This window comes from Electrophorus electricus, chromosome 20, assembly GCF_041902795.1.
Source record: "Electrophorus electricus isolate QZ-2024a chromosome 20, ASM4190279v1, whole genome shotgun sequence".
Classification (NCBI taxonomy): domain Eukaryota; kingdom Metazoa; phylum Chordata; class Actinopteri; order Gymnotiformes; family Gymnotidae; genus Electrophorus; species Electrophorus electricus.
In genome coordinates, this window is record NC_137516.1 from 7,025,001 (window position 1) to 7,050,475 (window position 25,475).

General features: G+C 40.6%; 2 protein-coding genes across 10 annotated transcripts in view; both read right to left on the minus strand.

Annotated features, from left to right (window-relative positions):
* wu:fl23c11 (interleukin-17 receptor C) overlaps window positions 1-8,523 on the minus strand; it is an 11,994-nt gene extending 3,471 nt beyond the window's left edge. For 6 of the 9 annotated variants that reach the window (XM_081703773.1, XM_081703771.1, XM_035536136.2 and 3 more), the window contains exons 1-11: window positions 8,205-8,252; window positions 7,805-7,913; window positions 7,169-7,533; window positions 4,039-4,066; window positions 3,500-3,628; window positions 3,133-3,311; window positions 2,446-2,569; window positions 2,304-2,339; window positions 1,989-2,128; window positions 396-452; window positions 1-36 (exon numbers count right to left, since the gene is read on the minus strand). The exon at window positions 1-36 is cut by the window's left edge and continues 34 nt beyond it. In XM_081703773.1, coding sequence (XP_081559899.1) covers window positions 1-36; window positions 396-452; window positions 1,989-2,128; window positions 2,304-2,339; window positions 2,446-2,569; window positions 3,133-3,311; window positions 3,500-3,628; window positions 4,039-4,066; window positions 7,169-7,279 — 840 coding nt within the window. In that variant the 5' untranslated portion in view covers window positions 7,280-7,533; window positions 7,805-7,913; window positions 8,205-8,252. Of the gene's footprint in view, window positions 37-395; window positions 453-1,988; window positions 2,129-2,303; window positions 2,340-2,445; window positions 2,570-3,132; window positions 3,312-3,499; window positions 3,629-4,038; window positions 4,067-7,168; window positions 7,534-7,751; window positions 7,914-8,204; window positions 8,253-8,462 lie in introns of those variants that run through there. The other 3 variants (XM_081703768.1, XM_081703769.1, XM_081703774.1) reach the window with 3 other exon arrangements.
* A 1,422-nt stretch (window positions 8,524-9,945) lies between these two features.
* Window positions 9,946-24,984, minus strand: LOC113590957 (interleukin-17 receptor E). The gene is made up of 17 exons (XM_027031298.3): window positions 24,630-24,984; window positions 23,484-23,499; window positions 21,403-21,498; window positions 21,128-21,228; window positions 20,877-20,966; window positions 20,619-20,736; window positions 20,170-20,342; window positions 19,963-20,031; window positions 19,761-19,827; window positions 19,368-19,546; window positions 18,253-18,300; window positions 18,094-18,139; window positions 17,429-17,583; window positions 17,233-17,301; window positions 17,054-17,105; window positions 13,480-13,587; window positions 9,946-13,282 (listed from the first exon to the last, which is right to left on the minus strand). The coding sequence occupies exons 1-17, from the start codon at window positions 24,726-24,728 to the stop codon at window positions 12,435-12,437; spliced, it is 2,334 nt and encodes a 777-aa protein (XP_026887099.2). The 5' UTR covers window positions 24,729-24,984; the 3' UTR covers window positions 9,946-12,434.
* Between the last annotated feature and the right edge of the window lie 491 nt (window positions 24,985-25,475).

The following is a 25,475-nucleotide window of genomic DNA, read 5'->3' on the forward strand; positions in this document are numbered from 1 at the left end:
AAGTCCACTCGAGGATCTGTTCATGGTCCACCAAACCTGACCCATGATGGAAAATGTTTAATGTACAGATACGGCTATGTTACGTATTATCTAGCACTAAAGATAATTACGCCGGCTTTTTGGTAAGTGGGGGACCACTGAAATTTTAAAAATCCACTAAATTATGATAGAGTGCAATCTTCATTGTCAGAATCTTCTGAAATGTGTCCAGTGTCCCACAACAGCTCCTCACACAAACTTACACACTCCACAGAATACCTTTACACAAAGTTACGACAACCGCACACTTCTCTACTGCTACTGTTTATACCACATACTACACCTGTAACATTTACACTGCAATTCTCCAAAACTAATTTCATGTATGAAATAAAAGATGTAGTTTTAGGAGGTACCTGGAAGCACAGACAGGGGGCGACAGAGCTCACTGGAATCAGCAGTGCATTCTCCTTCTTGAGTCCGGAAAAAAAACAAAGTTAACACCTTGCATGTATACACTTGGTGGCCACTTTAATCTGCACTACACTGAATAGCAGTTTCCTTGGTATGCAGAGTATGCAGAGATTGGTGGCCCATTAACAGTACAGCATTAACACTGATATGATAGCGGTATAATTACAGATGCTGAGTTGGTAGCAGATTATCAGGCACAGCAGTGTTGCTTGAGCCTGTGGATGTGTAGTGTGTGTGTGTGTGTGTGTGTGTGTGTATATATATATATATATATATATATATATATATATATATATATATATATATATATAGAGAGAGAGAGAGAGAGAGAGAGAGAGAGAGAGAGAGAGAGAGAGAGTTACCCAACAGCAATGTGAAAGACGGGTGGAAAACATACCAAGACGCATGAAAGCTGTGATTACAAATCGGGGTAATTCCCCCAAATACTGATTTCCTGACTCATCCTAAGTTGAAATATTAGTACTGTGTTGTTTATAAATGAATATGAGCTTGTTTTCTTTGCATTATTTGTGGTCTGAAATTTCTGTAACTGTTTTGTTATTTTGACCATAGTCATTTTCATAAATAATTTTTTTTAAAAAAAGCTCTAAAATACAATATTTTTATCTGGAATTTGGAAGAAATGTTGCCAGTAGTTTATAGAATAAAACAAAACTGCTCAGCCTGGTCAAACACAGACCCATCAGTTGTAAAACTAGAGAAACTGATCATCTTGTAGTGGTCTCTTTTTTTTTTCTTGAGCTTTTTTTCTTGTGTGGCGAAATGTACAAAATGGAAAAATTATTTTAAAATGTAACGAGAAGAACGTTGATGAATATAACGGAGTAAAAGTACATTTTTGAATTTGTAAATGTACTTGAGTAAGAGTATAAAGTACACTCTTTTAAAGGAACTCTTAAAAGTGCAATTTATTCAAAAAGGTACTTAAGTAAATATAACTGAGTAAATGTAGCGCGTTACTACCCAACTCTGTCCACAGAGTTGCCAGTTCATTAGGTACCTTCTGTGTATTGGAGCCTAAAGGATAGCCAATCCACATTTTGGTCAAATCTTTTAATCAGAAGGAAAGGACTGGTGCTAAGGACTGTGGTTTTTTGCACAGTTGTACCAGCTTTCACTGGTCCTTTCCTTAATGTTTAAGACCTTTTTAACATGTTTAAAGACGTTTAATTGATGCCTGGCTATTTTGTGCATGAATATAAAAATGCATACATATCAATTTGTGCTGTGTTATTAAGATTTTTTTTGCAACGATATTTACAAGAGCATTTACACTATAAACGTGTATTAAAAGCATCCCGCGCCCTTTTGTCCGAACCCGGTCACTGATAAAAAAAATCCAATAAAGATTGACACAACATACACTGTGAGGACTCCGGTACAGTGAGTCAGTGGACTTCAACACACAATACTGACTCTGGGCAGTGCTGGTGTGCATTTTATACAATAAGCACAATGGCAGTCTATTTACGTAATCAAGTAATCACTCAGTGTGGTACTTTTTCAGAACTTACCCATTCGAGTTTAAAACATTCTCCCTCCGCTTCCATCTTCTGGCATGCCTGCAGTTCCCGGAATTTGCTGCTGCCTTCCGAGTCCAAGCGCAGCTCTGCCATTCCTGTGGTCTGGTTGATCGCGGCTGACACACTGGGTACTAGAACACAGTCGCGAGAGGACCAAACAAATACAAACTTTCCGTGAAATGATTCCCCCCAAAAAAACATTATGCAGCACACTGATTCACGTCATAGTTCAAGGAATAAAAACATGCATAAAACTGGATCAGAACACTGAAACAATATTTGCCAAATCAGCTTGTCATTACTCACCATTACACAGTGCAATGGCCTGAAATTGGGAACAAACTGTAACGGAAAAGTTATTTGTGTCAGTAACATCTATTTATAACTTTATGGGTTATAAAGTGTGGGTTATGGGTTATAAAGCAGAGTGGGTGAGTCAGGGAATAACCTGTGTCTATGGAAGGTACCAGAACACGCTTGGTGAAGTTGTGTTTGAGAGTGGCTGAAGAAAGGGCCATGACAGTACTGCCAAAATCAGCTTCTCCCAGCAATATTACAAAAGAGATCCATGTCTACAGGGTATATTTATAAATACAAACCCACACACACACACACACACACACACACACACACACATACACACACACACACACACGATGAACCTCCAGTAGCAGTAACTAGTAAAAATCATAAATTCCTTGCAAATATATTGATCAGCAAATAATGTAACTTTTACAAACATTAATAATAACAATTCGGTAAACCAACAATAACAGTACTTAGATAGTTGTAGTTTTTTGTGAAAATGTGGATAGTTGTTTTTCGTCAGAATGTCTGTTTGGATATATCACAACATATATCACAACATATATCACAACATATCAGCACGTTGGAAAAGTTGGAAATAAGCATATTAGGGAACTTTGAGGGCTTTGTTTGAGTGGTCCACCTGGCCCCAGTACCTCCTATGGTGCCATGTGAGCCTGGTGGTTGTAATAACTTGCTCAATACACAAATATGCGCTTGTGAAATATCTCCCACAGGGAGATATTATGAGTAACAGCATGCCACAGATCTGAAAGAAATTTTTTTTTTTTCAATTTTGGTCGAAAAAGCAGCATCGCCTGTTCATCACCTGACTTGCATGGACTTCTGAGGTGGGTGTGGTGAAGGTGAGCTCTATGTGACGAGAGATGTCCGGAGTGCTGCAGCACACCTGGACAGTCGCCTCCGCTGGCGACTCTTGGGCGCATTCTGTGTTGGTCCAGGGTTCAGCTCCCCTCTCACTGGGCAGACCGGAGGCCTCATGGAAGACTGAGCAAAAGGCAAGTCCGAACGTACAAAACCGTCATCGTGTCAACTGTAACTTGCACACGTAATGAAGTTACGCACATGTATGAACTTGCTCTGACTGAGACCCAGATTGAAAATGGCATTAACTCAAAGAAGAAACTGTGCAGTTTTTGAAACAATTTTGAAACAGGCAGTAGTATGTGAGTTACCTTCAGTTGTGATGTTCAGGTCAATTCGTAGACATGGTCGCCAGTGCTCTTTACGCACATGGCACAACAGCCCGCGGACAGCAAGGCCACTCACACACATGCTGTCATCATGATAAATGCATGTATTGCCTACACCGAGGGAGTTAAACAGGAAAGGCCAATGAGGAACATTACTTTTGACCTGCAATTTATGTGTCCTAGGTTTTGCAATTGCTATTCTAGTTAGAGCTTATATATTTGAATAATTTGAGCTCAGTCTTGTGCTATCTTGACAATAAAAAAACGAAAAACATTTTCAAGTCTCATCAGACAAATCAAAGATCTTTTTGTTAAAAGGATCTTTTAACAAAATGTGCTTAAATTCATTACTCTAGCTTATTACTCTACCTACAAATAGGATCGGTGTGAAGGATGAGAGAATCCAATATCAAAACAATAGGTAAATAACTGCTATTGTAAAATCACAAAAAATATAGAACTGTGGAATTTGTTAGTTGTTATAAAAACATGTTAAACATCTTAAAACATATCTGTCTTACCTTGCCTTATCCTACAATCAGTCAGACCCTGTGAAGAAAGCAAGATAAAAAAGTTTCATTTCCATCCACTGATTGCATGCATTCCTCACAACTACATTTTTCAGGTTTTTAACGCAGCTACTCTAGGCTTAAATTTAGATATCATAATGTATTATACAGTGTATTGCAAAATGCCAGGCTAATGACTAATGAACACTCTTACACATTAGTATACATATACTTTTACATATCCCACCTTTTTATCAATAAATCAGATGATTTCTCATTGTTGCAGCGCATGCCCTATCACCTCCGCCATATTCTCAAAGTAATCTACACACTCACAGTATCAATGCTGAAAATCACTGACCTAAACACTGCCCTGCAGTCTAGTGGGCAACTGAAACTGTAAAACCTCAAATATTACTACTTAGTAAATGTGTAAATAAGAGAAACTAGCATACAAATTTATGCACACATATCAGTGTTTGTAGTTTGTGAAAACAAACCTTCAGCATAATCACACAGACATGCTACCATTCTTAATTCTAAATACACAGTCATTTGAATTTATAGAAATACAAGACTTAAGCAAAATTATACTAATCATACTATAAATTATAATAACATAAACTATATTAAAGTATCTAGGAAACATAGTAGTATGTACATAAGATTGAAGATATGTACTATATCAATACACCAAAGCATACTTAAAGCTCAAAAGGAGCTACATTTTTTTTCATAGATTGGTAGAAACCTATCATAAAATAGACTAGTGACCGATTAAACATAGAATAAGATTGGGACTGGTCTGGGTAAGCAGAACAACAAAGGACGCACTCTTTATAAAGCAAAACATTTAGGTGATGAAGCCAAAACAAAACAGAACAAAAAAACCTGAATCAGGGCATTATTTATGCTTTTTAACAAACTCAGCACTTATTGTTTATAGCACTTATCATTGTTTAAGATAGGCCTTATGTATTTTGCACTTCTAGGTGTCAGCATTCATCCCTGTATTCTACAGTATTCTAGTTCATTGGTATGTTTAATTCTAACCTACTGTACTGTACTTGGATATATTCTATGAGTAAATGACAAAGCACTTTTGTAAGTCGCTTGTAATGTAAATGTAAATGTAAATGACCATGTTTCTGTCATGGCACCATTAAATGAATAATTAACAAATAATTTTATTGCTGGCCATCTTCCTTGGTATATTAAATATTAAAGAAGGACATGACAAAACGCTGCAAGGCATGCTTCAACTATAACTGCCACTACTGGACGCATGGGGTCATGGCACCATACAATGGACTCATCACGTGTCACCTGGAAGGCCAGCAGAGCTTTGGCATGAACCCTATCATCTGAAAGTAGCATGCTTTTTCTCGCACAAGAGAAAAGATCTTAAGTAGCAAATTGCACTTCAGGACACATCTTCAGGACACACACTTTAGGACACATCTTCAGGACACACACTTCAGGACACACACTTCATGGCACATCTTCAGGACACACATTTCAGGACACATCTTCAGGACATGACATGGACACGCCACCCAGATGTAGCCTTTCCCCCCTATATACCTGGTTGCCTTGGGAATGATCCGTCACCATAGCTGCACAGCACAGGAGCTTCAGGATTGGGTATCAGGCCAAACTTTGCTCATGAATAAGTAAAAATTTTTACAGGCAGGGTTCAGGAGCGCGTAACAGGGCGCCCGTGTAGTCCGAAGAAACTTCGTCCTAACAGGCGAATACTCCAGGCACATAACTTAGGTGTGCTTCCTAAAGAAGTTACAGGAGCTATGATTAAAAAAAAGTACGACGGGTCCCATATGGATCAGAACTTCATTCAAGTAGCAGTGCGGTTCTGATGACAGCTGACATACAGTAATCCCTCACTCGAAGGTGGGAAGTCAAAATCTCCACCGCCTTCAGCACCGCAAGCTTCACCAGCATTTCATGATGTCACTAACCTACTGGCCAATATAGAGTCTTAAAAAAAAAAAGATATCATTTAAAAACACCCCTTATATCACCATTCGGATATGGTGTTATTCTGGAGTTGTGTGCATGATAAGGGACCAAGCATAGCGCTATAAACGTACCTAATGAAAGTGATAATGAAGTAATGGTCTGAACCAGTGTTTGTCATTTATACGAATATTTAGTTTATGAGTGTTCCAAGAGCTAACATATGCAGGGCTATACAGCAAAGGTTTCAGTTAGTTATGTTGTTTCACTGCCTCATGTACTGTTTACCACTGTGTTATTTATTTTTTATCATGTGTTCTTATGTGCAGACTTCACACATATACATGCAGTTCTCACAGACAAAACAAAGTGTCCTGGTGCATCATTGGAAAACTGGAACAGCTACATCACACACACACACACACACACACACACACAGCCTTTCATTCTTTATTAACAGAGATCTGAACATGAAGTCTTCAGTACAAACATACGCCTCAGTAAAACTACACTCTGTAACCACTACACTTAAATGACGTTTAGAAATCTGAGATTAACAATTTTATTTAGTAGTGGCATGAAGTTATAAATTATATTCACCTACAGGTGTATAATTGGTTCAAAACACAGATGTGGCTTTTAGATTGAATATAAAATTTCAAGATAATTTATGTGCCATATATTTATAACCCACTGCTTCAGTAACTCATGCAAATTCAACAAATGTCTACTTAAACACATAAAAGCTATCCAAGTATCATAGTCATTTTATCTGTAGGTTAATTTTGACTATTCAAAAATGTTATTTCTTATGAAAATCATATGAAATTATTCTTTATCTTATGTTTTGTTATGACATGTTGATGATGGTTTAAGAAAGGTGACACAAGTATAAATACCTTGATTTTTTTAAAAAGTTGAACAAAACGTTGTAAACAACTTTGTGTTTACAGTCTGAATGAAGCATCATTCCAAAAAAGAAAGTGAATATTTAACTCATATTTATATTTAATAAATTGGGCCTAAATAATTTTCGTTTTTATTTGTAATAAACAACCGGCTTTCCCATCCTTACAGATGAAGAAACATGATATGTACTCGGAGAAGATTATTTTACAGCTTTAATATGTGGCCTGTCAAAGAAGTCCCAGTTCGACTGTGGTCTTACCTTGCCACAGGTGATTGCATTCTCGTCACTGTACTCCATCGTCTCCAGCCTTTCCGCTAGCAGCAGTGATGAGTACAATGTGAGGCACAAAGTCAGTGTGAGGAGCCCCATGGTTTGTCCGACATCCCCCACAGCTCACCTACAGGGCAGTGCGCTAAGGGTGATCACTGACCCGCTGTTCTGTTTTTACAATAGGCATACAGACATGCCTTCTATGTCATATCCTGATTTTTCCTGGTGAGAATGGATTGAGGCCGTGGCGTAATTTAGTTGCAGGCGGAGAAAGACGTCATACTGAAAACGCATGGGTAAAACAATACCCAATGTCCTATTTCACCTGTCCCCAACATGACTCGTACTGTTACCTGAGAGAGAGAGAGAGAGAGAGAGAGAGAGAGAGAGAGAGAGAGAGAGAGAGAGAGAGAGAATATATACATTATAGAATATGTACATTTATACATATTGGATTCAAATATATATATATATATATCATTGTATATATTAGAATCCAATTACTAGGCTACTTATAGTATCGAATAGAATACATTACAGCAAAATAAATACATAAATATGTCATTTCTACCACTTTTGCTTCAATTCTCTACTTGTCATAGTTGAACGTGTAAGGCTGCGGACCTGCTGGCTGTTTCTTTGAGTAGATATAAGTGTTCACAAACGAAAACACAGAATTGTATTTCAGCCTGTTATTTCACAATCAGGTTGAGCTCCGCTCTTGTGAAGCCGCCTGAAATAGAAACAAAAAGGCGTGATCATAAATCTTTATCGACACGTAAGATATTCGAAGCGTTTGCAACTTTCCGAGAGATAATATCCGGTAAAATAACCTATTGCAGTCATACGTTTTACTTAGCAGCAGGCTAAATAATCTGCAATTTCATTCTGCAGTTTACGCGACAGAAAGAAAATGTTTCGTAAAATATTCTGAAGATAAAAAAAGAAAAAAGACTTAGTTTAAACCAAGAAAGATATGTCGCGTTTGACTTTTTCTAGAATAAATGGTTCAAATCGTACTTACGATTTCCAAACCAGCACAGAAAATGTGTCTAACTCGCAAAGGTGCTATTACGTGAAAAGGTGAGGGCGGGACGCAGGTTACAACACAAGCTCATGTTTACTCGCTTTACACACCCCTCCGACAAACACAACGCGCATACATTATATTTTGCCAAACTTTTACAAACCTTTAAGGTACAGCGTGGAATATTTACTTAAGGCCTACTTCTAAATAAGCATTTATACTAGTTGCCGTCACTAATAATAGTACAAAGCTTACCTTAACACTGGAAGTGCACGTAACGGTTAAAATGACATCGAACCACTACTCGAGAAGCAATTGCTCCTGTGCAAACAGGAAGATTCCAGAAATGTCGCCACTATTTTATTGACAGTGTATAACAAGCTCACCAAAGAATAAGAATGCAGAGCTACTTAAAGGGAGCCTTTAAAACATTATATTATTTAATGGCAAAGATTCTCAGTTGCAATGCATGGCTAGATTTATTTGTAAAATCTGATGTATGATACATGGCTGTTTTCCATATTAACGAAGGGGTCATTCTAGGGTGTCTGCTTTGCATGGCCATCAAACAAACAGGCCTACTGTTTATTTGTGCATGAGTAATGCAAATACATCAACAAGCCCTGAGTTGTGTAGGTTGCATCTTTTTTTTTTTTTCTTTTTAGACTGAAGTGTTTCAGTTTGCTTTGAAGAACGCAACTGATCATGCAGGATGTACACATTATAGCAAAGCTCACTCTTATCATTCAACTCACTCTTGCAAAAAGAAGTACAAAGAAGAAAACTGTTTAACACAAACGTTACTAATTAACAGAAATTTGGTGGATTCAATGAGCAGCTCTTCTGTTAATATAGTTTGTCCTGGGGTTAAAGGCACATGGCCTACCGCTGTAGTGCCTGTATTTTTTACCTATACAATAATGAACTGAAACAGATCTCATTGTACTCATAATGGGATGTAATCGCATGTGCATTGGTGTGCATGAAGGTGCTGACTTAAATCAGAGATAATGGTTAGCTTTCACAATTCAGAGTGGACACAACCTTCTACAATCCTGACAGACAACATAACTTTTATTACAAATCACACACACTCATAAAAATGAAAGTCACACACACACACACACACACACACACACACACACACACACACACACACACACACACACACACACACCCACACACCAATTAATTAATTTGGTCACTGGAATCTAAAAAGGTTCCAGTTTGTATTCCAGTTGTGCCATGTGCTATGACATAGGATTAGCGTAAAAGTAGCTGGTTATATTTCAACAGGTACCTCTGACCTTTGCCCAGTGGTAGGAAACCTAATGCATGTTATGTAAAGCACTTATACTAGAACAAATGTTAAGGACATTCTTCTCATGTAACTCATGTAACCTCGCAGTCAAGCAATGGAACTTTTAGGACCCCTTTATAATAATCTTGGTTTCTACATGAATGTCTCCTAATGTGATCAGATTTTTATTCAAGCCATAAAAGTAATTAAAAAATGTTAATAATAATAATAAAAAGTCTCATTTCACAAACAAAGCCCATGTTAAATACAGAAGTGTTTAAAAAATAACAAAAATTCAACAAGTTTGTGGGTTGAATGATTGTCTCTCGGAAAAAGTGTGAAAAAAGTCTGTTGAGAATTTCTATCAGTATTCCTGTTTACAGTATCTACTCAGTCTTGATACATTTAACAGTAAAATTAAGAATGAAGAAACAAACAAACAAAAAGCTTGCTTGGGCGACAAGTAAGTTTAATTGCATCATTATTAAAATCACAAAATGGCAACTTTTTAGTGGTAAAATTCTGTGTAAAGCTAATCTCAATGTCTGGTATGCTGGATGCGTGCAGCCACAGTGTTATTCCAAATGCCCTACTCAAACATTTCATTCCCCCTTTCTTTCTGTGGAATATAAATCAGGTTCAAGACAGTCTCTCTCTCTCTCACACACACACACACGCACACACACACCACCATCACCAGCTATTCTGGCTCACTGGCTTGTGATCATGTGACAAAGTTGTGAAAGTTCAACATTTATTACTGAACCCAGGCAAATACACAATGACCACATTTAAAACAGTAATATTTTCATCTGCCTGCATGGAGAAATTTGCATAAGTTCTACCGTTGCTCAAAGTGCTTGTATCTGATGGAATTGTATACCAACCTGGGAAAGTACCTTACCACTCTCGGTGTATGCTGGATGTTATCAGCAAGAAGGCAACCACTGGCTATTCATATGAATCTGATCATCTCTGAGCCAACTTATATGCACAGTAGTCTCAGTGTTAGTCACTGAAACACAACAGCAGCCTTTTATTGTGCAGTTTTCTTCAACTATTTCAGGAAGTAAATGCTGTTTTGTAATCAAAGTTGCAGATGTAGCATAGCTGTAAGGCTACAGTAGTGCAGTACCCATACTGCACCAGTTAAAGCATGTGCACTATGCAGTCTAAGCCTAATCTTCCTTAGAATTATGTCACGTCTCAGTGCAAGTGACTCCAATATAAACAATTCATTCCCAGATAAAAATGCCAATAAATTAATTCATTTTCCTCAAAAGATAATTTCCTAGTAATTTTACCCTTACAATTGAATATTTCATATAATCTCCACCCATATATATGTAGAAGTAGTTTACAAAAATTTGTATCCCCTGTATATCATATGTATGAATTAAGAGCTTACAGAAATAACCCACAAAGGAATGATTTGTCGACAGACGTGGAGTGTCTGTATAAATCATTTATTACCAAGACACTGAAGGCGTTGAGGTTGCGCTGCATGGGAGAGTTATGTGTACAGGTCTTAGGCATTTCATCCAGTTTTGCTTCACTGCAAGCACACAGGTTGGGCCCTTTAAAACGTGTTCGAGTGAAGATGTCAACATATCCTTCTTGCTTTATACGTAAGGCCTAAAAAGGTTTAGGAGTATCCCACTATCATAGTCAGAGGCCACACACTGCGTGTGTAACAACTGCTGCGGTGCACATCTCAATGTTTCTCATTCCTTTTTATGTAATGTTCCTCTACACAGTACCCTTAGCATGCAGGCTGTAGGGTACCAGGCTAGAATGTTCCCTTGTCTTCATGATTGACACTCCCATCCTTCCAGACGTTAAATATTTCAAAGCGTTGAATGTTGCATTGTATCATAAAGTGGCACAGACCGGCTAATGAACTTAATAACCATATATGGGTTTAGGGGTTAAAATGAGAATTTATGAGTAACTGCAGAGAACATATACTCCATACTGAACTGCTTCTTTGCCTATACTGTGTTGGTCAATGGAGCACACCTGTACTGAACCAGTCAATGGAGGACACCTGTTTTTAGAGCTGGTCTAAAAGTGAAGGCAACACTTCATTACAGGTAACATTTACAAAAGGCACTGGGATGTGATATATTATTAAGCAAGTATCAGGTGCCATTGCCAGATATCTGTGCATTTGCACACACAGCCACATGCAGCAGAGAAATAATGCAGAGATCAGTCATTTAACAAAGACAAGCACTACCTGGAACATTTTCCTTTTTTACAATAAAAAAAAAAAATACAGTTGTTAAAAACACCAGTATCTCGTTAATGATGATGTGTTGAGGCAGGTTTCACTTGATTGTGCCATATGTCCAGAAGGTCAGTAGCTCAAATGCAGTCCGGGTTAAGGTTTGCCAGTTTGAATGTGGTCCTGGATAGGGATTGGTGGTTCAAATGTAGTCCTGGATAGGGATTTCTGGTTCAAATGTGGCCCTGGTTAGCAATTGGTGGTTCAAATGTGGTCCTGGTTAGGGACTGGTGGTGATGAGCCACCTAATATCAATGTTCAGAGTCTTCCAGAGGATCACCTGTATTAATACTCATAGTTCACAGGCATGTGAATAATGGAGAGCCTCAAGATACTACAGTCTGTCTGCATTTGACTAGATTACAGACTGCAGAAATCTGCACTTTATACCCACATCACTGCAAATATCCCTGGCCTTAGGTTGAGGTATGCAAAAAGTATGAATGAAAATGAACACTTTTATGGTAATAGTTGAGAGAGAGCATGCCCAATTGGAAACAGTTTTGTTTGCTTTTATCAGTACTACTTGTGCACTCCATATAGAAGCAGCATATCTTATAGCATCTTATAAAGCAGAGATTATGGTGGCAATTCCAGTAACCTTTTTTCTGTGATCTCATTATATTCCATATTTTTCTTCTCATGAGTCTGGCAACAAGGTTTTCTTCTGTTTCAGCTTCACATTGTTTTCACTGTCAGCTCTTAACGACAGGTTCAGCATGCGCTTGGATGTGAGGCGAGCTCGTACGTCTGCCTGAGAAAGACACTCCTCCAGTCTCTGAGCAAGTCGCTGTGACAACCAGGAGGACAGCGCTTTGGAGAAGAGGCGGGGCCAACAACACCAGCCGCCGATTGTTCCTTTAACCCCTCCTGGCCCACACTCCTTCAGGTCCAGCTCGTGTATCAAGCTGCAGAGGTCCCTAGGCAGGCAGTACCTTCGGATGCCCCTGAGGTCTTTAGGAACATAGCAACTGGCACCAAGGCCCTGGAAGTCAACCAGCCCGAACCCTTTGCCACGCCTCTCGCTGTGCAGTCCTGCCCACAGACTCGAGAGCGCGGCATTAAACACCGGGGCCATGACAGACGACGCCCCCCTCACCCTTTCCACCCATCCTTCCCTTGGCTTTTCCTTCCACTCTTCTTTCTTGCTCATCTTCTCTCGCCCCAGATTCCCGCTACATCTATGCTCCCTCTCATCCACCTGCCCTTCCCTCCATTGGACGAAAGCCCGCTGGGCGTCGGCGCTCCAGGCCACGAGCACCATGCCCCCGGCCTGCTGTACCACCTGGCACTGGCCGTAGAGCCACGGTGCGGGCCCCAGATGCGCCAGCGAGGCCTGGGTGCTGGAGTGGGCCCACTGCGCCAGGCGCACGTCCACGCACAGCTCCTCCTGCAGGCCGGAGGCCAGGGCGCAAACAGCCGCGACATGAGCCACATCATCCGAAGAGCACACGAGCAGCACGGGCTTCCTCTCCGCACAGCGCCACACTGACCGAGGATAAAGAAAAGGTGAGATTATTCCTGTTCACAGCACATCAAGTTATGAAATACAATTGTGATTCATAATGTATTGAGCACCATTTCAGATGGGAGAGTGAGAGGAGTGTTTAAAAAAGGAATAAGATTGTGTGGCTTTAGAGAAGGGGAAAAAAAGCATGAGGTTTCTTATAATGTTAGGGACATACCTGATGTCTTCCTTTTAATCAGACTGTAGGTGAGGATGGCCAAAGTTGTTATGGCGACCAAGAAGGCCAATGAAATGGCAAGAATGAGTCCCAATCTCCTGTGAGTATCTGAGAGAGGGATTTAGTCAGTGAGTGAGTGTGTGTGTGTGTTACTGATTTTGGCAGAAAAGATAATACAACATGGGAAAAATTCATGACTAGGTGTAGCTGAGTAATGGGCAACTAACAGAATCAACAGTCATGACATGCACGCTGCTAATTGGGTGTAATTGACTCATTTAGTGAAAGGGGCGTGTTCAAATTAATAGCAGTGTAGAGGTCATTCATTCTATGAAGAAACAGGTCTCAATTATGGCCCTTATTTAAAGAAGGAGGGCAGCAAATGTCATACCTCCTGGTTTTAGCCTTTGCTCAGTGAGTAAAATGGGTCATTCCAGACATTGTACCAAAGGAGAAAGAACTTTGATCAAGAAGTTGATTGGAGAGGGGAAAACATATAAAGAAGTGCAGAAAATAATTGGCTGCTCAGCTAAAATGACCTCAAATGCTTTAAAAGAGCAAACAAAACCCAAAACACGTGGTAGGAAAAGAAATACTACCATCCGCGTAGATCATAGAATAACAAGAATGGCAAAGAAGCATCCAATGATCAGCTCCAGGGAAATCAAAGATCTCAATTACCTGTGAATACTGCAACAATCAGAAGACACCTATGTGAAGCCAAACCATTTCCAAGAAACCCTCGTAAAGTACCATTGCTGAAAAAAAGACGTGTTGAAAAGGTTACAGTTTGCCAAAGAACACACTGACTGGCCTAAAAAGTAGCGTAACATTCTACAGACAGATGAGAGCAATATTATTCTTATTGGGTCTAAAGGCCACAGACAATTTGTGAGATGACCCATAAACACTGAATTCAAGCCACAGTACACTGTGAAGACTGTAAAACATGGGAAGTACAAGCATAATGGTTTGGGGACGTTTCTCATACTTTGGAGTCGGACCCATTTATCGCATATCAGACACCATGGACCAGTTTGAATATATCAAAATACTGGAAGAGGTCATGTTGCCTTATGCTGGAGAAGAAATGCCCTTGAAATGGGTGTTTCTGCAGGACAACGATCCCAAACACACCAGCAAGCAGGTGTTATGAAGTGTCCAGCCCAATCCCCAGATCTCAGTCCGATTGAGAATTTGTGGAGCGACATGAAAAATGCTGTTTTTGATGCAAAACCCAAGAATGCAGAAGAACTGTGGAATGTAGTCCAGTCAGCTTGGGTTAGAATATCTGTTCACAGGTGTCAGATGTTAGTTGACTCCATGCCACACAGATGTAAAGCAGTTATCAGAAATAAAGGTTATACAGCTAAATATTAGTTCAGTGATCAACAGAAAAGCTAAATCTGTAAACAACGTTCAGCTTATACTGTAAATATTCGAGTTTGTAAATGAAAATGAAGACAAAGACACTGCTATTTTTTGAACAGCCCGAACAGGGGGCCGAGTACTAGTGAGCATCAGAGCCTCTATCCAGGATGAAACAACCAAGGGCCAGGATGATGTATTGTGCTGAAGTGAAAACCTCAGCCAACAGATACCTGAGGAGGATGGAAATGTGGAGGAGCAGGAACCATCATGGGAGGAAGACCACTGTACAGTTTGAATGGCCAGCATATAGCGGTAGGGGCCGATATGGAGACATCCTACCAATGGCTAGAAAAGTCTGGATTGAAAGACAGTACAGAGGCACTAATCATGGCAGCACCAGGCAGGACCCCAGATGCAGGCTGTACAGAGATGCTCCTGATACAATCCAGCACATAACAGCAGAATGCAAGATGCTAGCAGGCAGGGCATACATGGAACGCCATAACCAAGCTGGCATAGTGGGCAAAAACACTATGAGTATGGGCTGGAAGTTGCAATGTATAAGTTGGATACACCTCGAAAGGTGTTAGAAAATGACTGTGCCAAGATCCTGTGGGACGTCCAGATACAGACAGTATAGGTGGTTAATGACCAACCATCCTGACATGGTCGTGGTAGGTAAACAGCAGATGAGGGCCTGAGTGATGGCAACATCAGGAAGAAGGAAGACAGAAAGTTTGAGAAAACCAAGGGTTGAAGGAAGAGCTAAAAAAGATGTGGAAGGTGAAGGCAACTGTGGTTCCTGTGGTAATCGGAGCACTTTGAGCTGTGACTCCCAAACTGGGTGAATGGCAACAACAGATCCTAAGAACAATGTCCGAGATCTTGGATCTCTGGCAGAGGACCCGAGCTTGAAGGAAAAAGACAGTCTGGAGGGCAAGTGGGAAATTTTATACATACCTACACAGACCCACCCACCCACACCCAACCACACGCTACAATACCATTTTATTAGACACCTGCCCTTTCGTGATTGGAATTTCCGTGTATGGAAATGATGTTTTCAGAGAATGGTATGATCAAGGAAAAACATCCGATGAAAGGTGATCCTGTGAATGTAAACAACTCATCAACGATAGGGGTCAGAGGCGGGTGCCAAGAATCGTTCTGACGAACAGGTGGTGCACAGTCAAGCAAATTGCATCTGAATACAGGGCTGGTGCTCCAACTAAGTGAGCAGTGGCTAAACCCTGCTTGTTCTGATGAATTCAGATTTCTTTTGCATCATGCTGATTGGAAGGTCAGGCTTTGGCACTAGCAGTATGACTCGATCTTATCAGGTGTCAACAGTTCAGGCTGGCAGAGGTGGAGTAATGGTGTGCACAATGTTTTCTTGGCACACCCTGGGTCCCCGGGATACTTGGGGAAGGACTTTTCGACAGTAGGGCCTCATGGCATAAGGACACTTTCAGCAGGACAATGCACCATGCGACAAGGGTCGAATAGTCATGGATTGGTTCCAGGAACATGACAGCAGGTTTTTCCTTGCTTCCCTGCCCTTTCCCAGAGTCCCTGACACAATACGGCCCCTCCCCCTTGAAGTCTTTGTGTGTGTGTGTGTGTGTGTGTGTGTGTGTGTGTGTGTTTGCATGGTCACGCCCTCTCGTGGTTCTCACCTGATCCTTGTTCTGTGTCATTATCGTGCACGTATACAAGTCTCTCGTCTCTCGTCTTGTCGTTTGATGTTGTCGATGTTTAACCCCGATAGCCTGAGAGCTACGGCTTCTTTGTTGTGTGTGCTAATAAACGTATGTCTCTCTGCCTCCTCAACGTTACAGTCCCCAGATCTTAATCCTATAGAACATCTCTAGGTCAAGGTAGAACAGGCTGCTCAGAGCATGTCAGTACCTCCGTCTAATTTGTGGCAACTGCGAGAAGCTGTCCTGTCCGCACGGGCCAAGATTCCTGCAGAACGATTTGAACACCTACTAGAATCTATTCAACGGCAAATTGCTGTGGTTTTGAAGGCCAAAGGGGATCTAATGTGCTACTAGAAGGATGTCTCTAATAAATCCATTCAGTGTATATAGTTACAGTACGCCCTGGAAAGTGATATATACCCAACATCCTGATTAGATATAACATTAAATGTATGTTTGTGTGTGTACACTAACCAAACATAAATCTAAATTTCAGCACTCACAGTCAGGGCAAATGGTCCTCCTACCAAGGAGAGCAGGTGCAGCCTGCCACACCTACAGACAGACACATTCACCATACCCCAGTTCAATATGTTTACACAGGTATACTGATATATAATATGAGGCATTGTATGTCTTATTTCTATCAGTATGACACACACACACACAAGCTTGATCTTACTTGCACACACAGTCCTGAGCTGAGCAATGGGAGGCGTATGCTCAGTTCTCCCTGTCTACTGTCTTCTTCCTGTAAAACACATAAAAACAGCCATATGCATTAAGGCTTAATAACTATCCATGTATGCTACTTTCATACTTTTTTTGGCATTAGAAGGGGGAGATAAAGGTCAATAAAGCGGGAAGTTATTATTAACCATCAGAACAGGGTGGACATTTCCGTTCGCCATGCACACTTCGCCCTCCTTCACACACAGCTGGGCAGCAAAGATGGCTGGAACACTGGAGGACAGCTGGACATGCAGACGCCGTAGTCTGGGGACCACGGTCACCTCCCATTTAGAGACAAACCCTAAAAGATATCAAAGACAAGAACGGGGGGGGGTCAGAGAGGTGAGAGGAGGGAGGGAGTCACAGAGATGGGGGAGGCAGAGAGTCACAGAGACGGGGGACGCAGAGAGTCACAGAGATGGGGAGGCAGAGAGTCACAGAGATGGGGAGGCAGAGAGTCACAGAGATGGGGAGGCAGAGAGTCACAGAGATGGGGGAGGCAGAGAGTCACAGAGATGGGGAAGGAGGAACAGAGTCAGAGAGATGGGGAGGCAGAGAGTCAAAGAGATGGGGGAAGGAGGAACAGAGTCAGAGAGATGGGGAGGCAGAGAGTCACAGAGATGGGGAGGCAGAGAGTCAAAGAGATGGGGGAGGCAGAGAGTCAAAGAGATGGGGGAAGGAGGAACAGAGTCAGATAGATGGGGAGGGAGGGTGGGAGAGAGAGAAATCAGTATTTTAGGAATACTTTATGAACATTTAGGGTTGAGAAGAGTCACACAACTCGACAGAGCCGTTTTCTGTGGGTTTATACCTGAGCTGAAGGGACAGAAGACACGGCGACTGCCATTCAGAGAAAACTGGAGCAAAAAAGAAAACAAAAGAAACAAAATAAACAAACGTGCACGCACTAAACATGACCAGAACATCATTAGTGTAAGCTACCATGTGACATCTCACCTGCACCGCTTACCTTCACACACATGTGGGCATGCTTGTCAACCTGAGACACGTTGTACTTCTGTGGGGAGAAAGAGGGGCTTGTGGTTATTTGTTAGATGTACATTTTATTCACAAAATGGTCATCATCACTGCTAAAATCATCTTGTCCTGGAGCAGCGTGTGTGACCACAGCGCCATGACCTGTTCAAAAATGCTTCCTCGCTAGTCTATGGATGTACCCATACAGAGCACATGCAGCGTGTTCAGAAAGTATTCACAGCGCTTCACTTTTTCCACATTTTGTTATGTCACCACCTTACTCCAAAATGGATTCAATTCATTGTATAAATACTTTTTTTTTTTTTTTTATAAATTTGCAACAATTCCAAGCAAACCTTTTTCAATTTGTCATTATGGGATACTGTGTGTAGAATTTCAAGGGAAAAAAAATGAATTTAATGCATTTTGGAATAAGGCTGTAATATAAAGTGTGGAAAAAGTGAAGTGCTGTGAATACTGTACATTCGCTGATGCACTGTACATTTGCAGGTTCAGACCTTAAGGTATAACAAATGTATAGGAAAAATAAATGGAAAAAATACATAAGCTTCCATGGTCTGTTTCTACAAAGGTAGTATAATTTTAGCTAGTGTAATCTTCAGACTCCTGAGTGGAATTAGATGCCAATAAACACTCTTGACAACAGAAATCTCTTGAACTGAAAATTCCCCTTTATGACTGCATGTACATGTGCAACTGAAAAAAACAACATAGCAGGAAACCTGGATTCCTAACCTGATTTACATGATTCATCCGTTTTTTAGCTTTTCTTTTCTTCCAGAATACTTCTGTAGTGTTAGTGAAAGCAAATCCCTAATCCCCCCAACTGTATGAATCTAACCACGAAGAGTGAAGACCAGAACATGCTTTTCACCTGTGCTTCACCGTGCATCTCTCGGAGTTAGAGGAAGCCGAAATCGAACACTACACAGACTGGATCAGCCATGCAATCAGAAAGGAAAACCATGGAATACAAGACTATATCCTCCACTGGTTCCCTGCGTAGCATCAAAGCAAATTTCTGAAGCATGGTCCCAACCCGGGAATTTCAGGGATGATTTATAGCTTGGGGCACTCAACACTCACCAGGTCCGTCTCCCCCAAGGTGGAGTTTTGGGCAGGAACGCACAGCGACTGGTTTTCCTGCTGTTGCCAGCAGAGGGTGACGGTAGGTTTGTACTGGGCAGACGGACAAAGAGGCTTCCATTTAAGAACAGAGCTGCCAAAGAGAGTCACTGAGCTGCTGGACAGGACATCCCCACCTCCTGAATGACAGAATGAGGTCACAGATACAGCCCAACACACAAACGACACCACCCCTGAAACATCCTGACAATAGGATCTTAAGAGTAGCATGAAAGCGTGCAGTACTGTTTTACTCTTTTTGTTGGAAACGAATGACACATCATAAACACGCACACAAGCGAGCACACACAGGCACACAGACAGGCACACACTCTCCGGGTCACATTAGGTCACCTGGCAATATCTTGTCTTTAAGTGGACAGGCTGTGTCTCTCTTGGCATCGAGTGCAGCATAATACAGCTGTGAACAGAAAACATTTTATGGTTGGAATAAGGTTTAAGAAAGGCTACATGGCTAGATTTGGGCTGTAAATGCTGTATTATGGTGTGGATGCAGTGCACAATGGTTGTGTTTGTGTATATAATGAAGCCTTACCTGCACACACATACAGGGTACCAGGTGAGAGAAATTTAAACTGACGGCCCGAACAAGGTCAGTATTCATCTGAAAGGAAAACAACTCTCACCATAAACATTTTGTCCAAACAACAGGGCTTTCACTGCCCATAACAGTTTCTTCTCTCTCATGTGAAAAGGTTCAATAAAACCTTGTTCTGTACTTTCCACAGGAACCCACAGCTACCTGAAGCGGTTGGCCTCCAGTGCATTCCCATTGTAGGTTTTTGAAGCACAACCTGGCTTTCACTTGTTGGCCTGCCTCCATGGTAACTAAGAAACGCTTTGCCAAGATATCCACTGTTACATTATACACAGGCACTGTGTCTCCGTCTTCAGGACTACGAGATTTGGGATATACTGGTAGACAAGGAGAAAAATGCAGATGCTATATATACAATTTACATAATGTAAAGGCAGGAAGAAGTTAGCAGAAGCATGAAATGTAACTTTTCACAGGTGTACGTTACATGGAGATGCCACTAGAGAGAGAGAGAGAGAGAGAGAGAGAGAGAGAGAGAGAGAGAGAAAGCCAGATATAGTGAATCATCACCAGTGAATATACTTAGCCTATACATATTGAATTGAATTTAAAGAGAGAGAGAGACATAGACAGAGACCAATAAAACAAACTACCTTCTGTAAGGTGGTTCACTATGTGAGAGGCAGTGATGAGTGTATTGCTGAGTTCACGCACAGACACATATACCATGTAGCCAGCCTGAGCGTTGAAACACTCAAACTTCAAGGTCCACTAGAGGGCGACAGAGTAACATGGATAAGCTCATACCTCCATGGCACTGTATGCACAAGCCCGTGCCTCCACACATCCATAATCAACCGAAATGTCACCACAAAGCAGAACGAAATCAATGACCTTAAAGTCACTCATACCACAGGTGTGTATCCTGCCTCAGGACTACAATGACTCACAACGGGGCACCTAACATCGACTTTCCTGTGGTCTTTAAACAACTGTTCCCACTATAAGAGACAGAGAAATATCAAAGTCAAGAAATCTTCTCAAAACATTTTAATCTATTAAGACTCCCAAAATCATTTTTAATACTGACGATATCGAACTATTTTGGAGAAAAACATATCAGCGGGGCACTGTATATCATGTACACGTGCCAAAGGCGTACCCAGATGGTGCCGTTTCCATTATGGCGTTTCTCAATGAAGATATTCCGAGAATTATTGGTTCCTAATTCAGTGAACTCAATCTGTAGGGTTTTATTATCTGCTGTAAAGAGAAAAGACAAACGGAGAGGAGGGCGATGGAGAGAGAAAGAGAGAAAGCGAGAGACAGATAGATAAATGACACCAAAGACGAAATCGTAATATGCTTTGTTTTTTCATCCTTATTGGTATGCATTTATAGGTATGCACATTTGAACCATTTGGCGTCTTGACTTACACAGAGGCTCCATGCGCAGATGCATACGCACACAGACGTCCATGCTGCTGGACAATACTGTGGAGAGCTTAAGCCGGAGCAAATTCTGCTTCTTGTCTACGACAGATTGTAAGCAACATGAAAAGAAGAAAGAGGCAAACACCTCAGAAAGCTACAAAGCATCTACAAGGTCCTCTGCCATTCTACTGCAGCGTATCACACGGGACTTTGTTCAAATTCCTTTCTTTCTGGATTCAGTAGGTGTTATTTGAGGGTCAAATATACATGAAATCTGAAATGAAAATCCAAATATTTGGAGTCACTGTTGTCATACTTATAGCACAAATTAAATAACTTTATTTCAAAATTAACTCGTCCTCTGTCAGCGCACTACACTGAAATATCACCTGGGATCAACTGATTGATTGATTGATTGATTGTCTGCCTGTATACAGTGGTAGACTATAAGGTACATATACTTTGTTACTGTACTCAAGTATTATCTTGAATATTTGAGTATGTCTACATTTTGATACCTTTTACTTTCACTCCACTAAAAATCACATTATAACAAGGATGGGCACATTGTGCACTTTAAGTGGCTAATTTGCTTTGACATGTTCAGCAGCAATGTAACTGCCTGGAGAGCACAAGGAAGCACACATGGTGAGCGAGTCTGAAAAAATCTTAAAAAAAAACCTAAAAATGACAGTCTGACACCTTCCGCATGTCTTCAGTGGGGCTACGTGAACAGGAGAATTCCATCCTTATATATTCTTACTTGACTTGCCATGCTTACACATAATTTAATCTTTCAAGACGTTTAAAACAAGAAGACCACTGCACTTCATAGAGGCTGCGGGTAAAATATATTTAGTGCAAACTCTTAAGTGCAGTAGTCTTCATGTTTTAAAAGTTTTAATTTGTGACTTGTGTTAGATTTGCATTGAACTGGAGTAGCACTCCCAATTTCACTGTATAATTGCACAATGACAATAAAGGCATCTTATCCTCACGATCACCCCCCCCCACCCCCCACCCACTGCCCACAGTTGTCTTAGCAATACTGTGTTAAGAAACACCTGGGGCTAACTAGCTAATGTTTTAAGGTATGTAACCTATTGTTCATGAGTTAACTACAGTTGTGAATAGGTGCTCTGTCTAGAATCATAATACATATTACTGGCTGCTTGTTTTCCTTGTAAATTACAGCAAAATGGACAGAGGTGCGAAACCTTTATAGATAATGCTATATGTAGCGTTAGACTGGCAGACCCAAATTAAGTAAAATAGTTAAGATTGTTTTATTGTACATTTCTGAACAATTTTCATTCCTCCATTTGACACCATAATAAAATATAATTTCAGACATTGTCAAAATGTATTAAGTTGTTCAGCTTTCCCCAGTGGATGTTAAATTACATACAGTATATTTCTGACAACTGCTTTCAGCTGAAATGAATAGAAGAAGGAACATCCTAAAACACTACTTTAAATATTATTGATATAACTGTGACATTACACCGTTTTATCACTTTTATAAATTATCCCCACAAAAAAAATCCCGTTTTATCTAATAGATTTCATGTTTTATAATTGACAAACCAGAAAGAAATACGCATCTTGATAATTAGTCTAACAAAATATATCAATATGCATTAAATATGCTTTGTATGTAAATGCAAATTATTTATATTTATAATTTATAATAAAATATGAATACTTGGGCCTCCACTTATGTTATTTTTAAAACCAAAATATCACAATATTACTCTGAATTGACTTTTCTCCCACCCCTATACTATACCCTAAAAATTCTAATTCTAATAGTAATTCTAACACTTGAGTGCATTTTAAAGAATGCACTTATGCACTTAAACGACTTCCGTAAATGGAGTAGGTCTACGTTTGCTAGAGTAATACTTCCCCAGGGGTATCTCTAATATCACTCAACTGGAGTTTTGTGCTTCATCCACCCCTACAATCATCACAGAAATGTGCTGCCGATCTACTATAAAAAGCCCTCAGTGAAGACACTCCAACGTTCCACAAATAAGCATGCATGTAGGCTCGCACAGTGTAATGAACGTGGCATTACTTACCATTGTCAACACAGTGCTTAGGAGGGAGAGAACAAGGAGGGGGGAAAAGGATAAATAAACAACATTTAGTTAACAGAATCTTAGAATAGTTTAAATAATCCATATACAGTCAGTGGAATGAACGCGTTTATTGAAGTCAAACAAGCACAATAAAAAAGCTTTTTGTTTTGTGTCAGTAACCCAGCTCTAAAAGGTGTCGTTATTCACATATGCGCTCTTTATATGTTGTGTGTTTATGCGCAGCTAAACTGTGGCATGAAGGTTCGGGAGCCTCGGGCGGCAGCGCAAAGCCAGACCTTAGATCAGAAAAAAAAAACAAAAAAACGGCGTGAAAAAAACAAAGTTGGGGAAATTTGAAAAGGGCCTAAAATGACGTTTGTATTTTCCACTGCATATCTCACTCCCCTAACTCACGGAGTCCTGACTGATCTACACTGGCTGTAGCACTTCACCACCGACTACCGCAGTGGTGTTCATTCTTACTTGTTAGTTGACGAGATCTTTTAACGTCATTGCTCGAAAACACGCGTCGCTGCTGTAGAAAGTGGGTTTTGGTAATCCACAGGTTAATCCCAGTTGGCCAGTATTATACTTAAGTGGTGCTTGGGGTTCTGAAAGTACTCCCCGAGCACTAGATATTTAGATTTGTATTTAAGTATTAATATGAAGTAATTACTATTAGTTATTATTGGTATTGGTCGATTAGTGTTATTCATATAATGAGCACTTAAGTATTAGTATTTAGTTCATTTTTATTTACAGACGAGTATTCTAGAGTATTCTATATTCGAGTATTTTACACCCATACATCTTCATCACATTTGAGGCATGGCGTAGCGTGTTTCAGTGTTTTTTTAATGAGGTTTTTCTTCTTTTTCTGATAGACTTCACTTATACGCCATGATAAGTAGGAGCCTTTCGACCCACCATTTATATGTACATTTTAACTGTATATCTACCCAACTTTTAACTGTTGTACGAAAATGTAACGCTGATACCATCATAACTAAAGGATCCCGCTGGCACTAGCAGTGCGTGGCTGTAGCCTACACTGCACATTACAAGTGTTACTCAAGTGAATCATTTCTCACGCTTCCCTGTTAGCAAGATGCTAACCGGCGGGATAGAAGTGAAAGGAGCGCTTACCTCCCTGATCTTTAGGACATTTTTCCGCGTCATCTCAAACGCTACGGAGAGATGCGCCAGCTGAAGAGTAAGGACCAGAAACGCATAGACTCCAGGCATTGGACTCGTTTGCTTGAACTCCGGTTTCAACGACGTGTTTTCCGAAAGAACATTGTTGTTTACAAAGGTCAGAGGAGGTGCACACGACGATTATACTGTGAAACTAACTCACACGCCGGTTATAACATCGTCTAGATGAGGGTGCTTTGGACCTGTGCAGACCTGACTGGCACCAAAAAGTGACTCAGAGACGCATCACGCCTCTCTGTCGATTCCGGGACTCGACGTTGGGCTGCAGCGCTACACCTAAAACTTCACACCCTAAAGGAATTTAAAAGATACTGTCACCACCTGCTACTTTAATATCAGCCAATCGTATTACACTCGTGTTACGGTCAGTATGATATCCAGTATGCTAGTACGAGGGGTTTTTCTTGTTGAGTAATCTTACGCCACCGTAGCGCAAGTTCGAATAAACAATTATCTCCTTGCAGCGCTTGGCGTATAACGTGAAGGCATTGAATTGGTCAGGATGTGACCAAGTTGCCTTGTAATTTTAGAATGTAATTTTACAGGCTACGGTGTGCATGTCAGCAGAAGACACCAGTGACTTTTGGCCCCACCACCGAATAATCTTTCTTAGGGGCGGTTTATGACAGTAAACATAATCTGGGCCAAGACCTCTGAGTAGTATTAAATAGCCTGACCTACATGAAACACCTTTTCCCCCCATGTGAATTACACGCTATACTCACCAGTCACGTTTACTAGATTCACTTACACATGATACACTCATCTTAGAGTGCA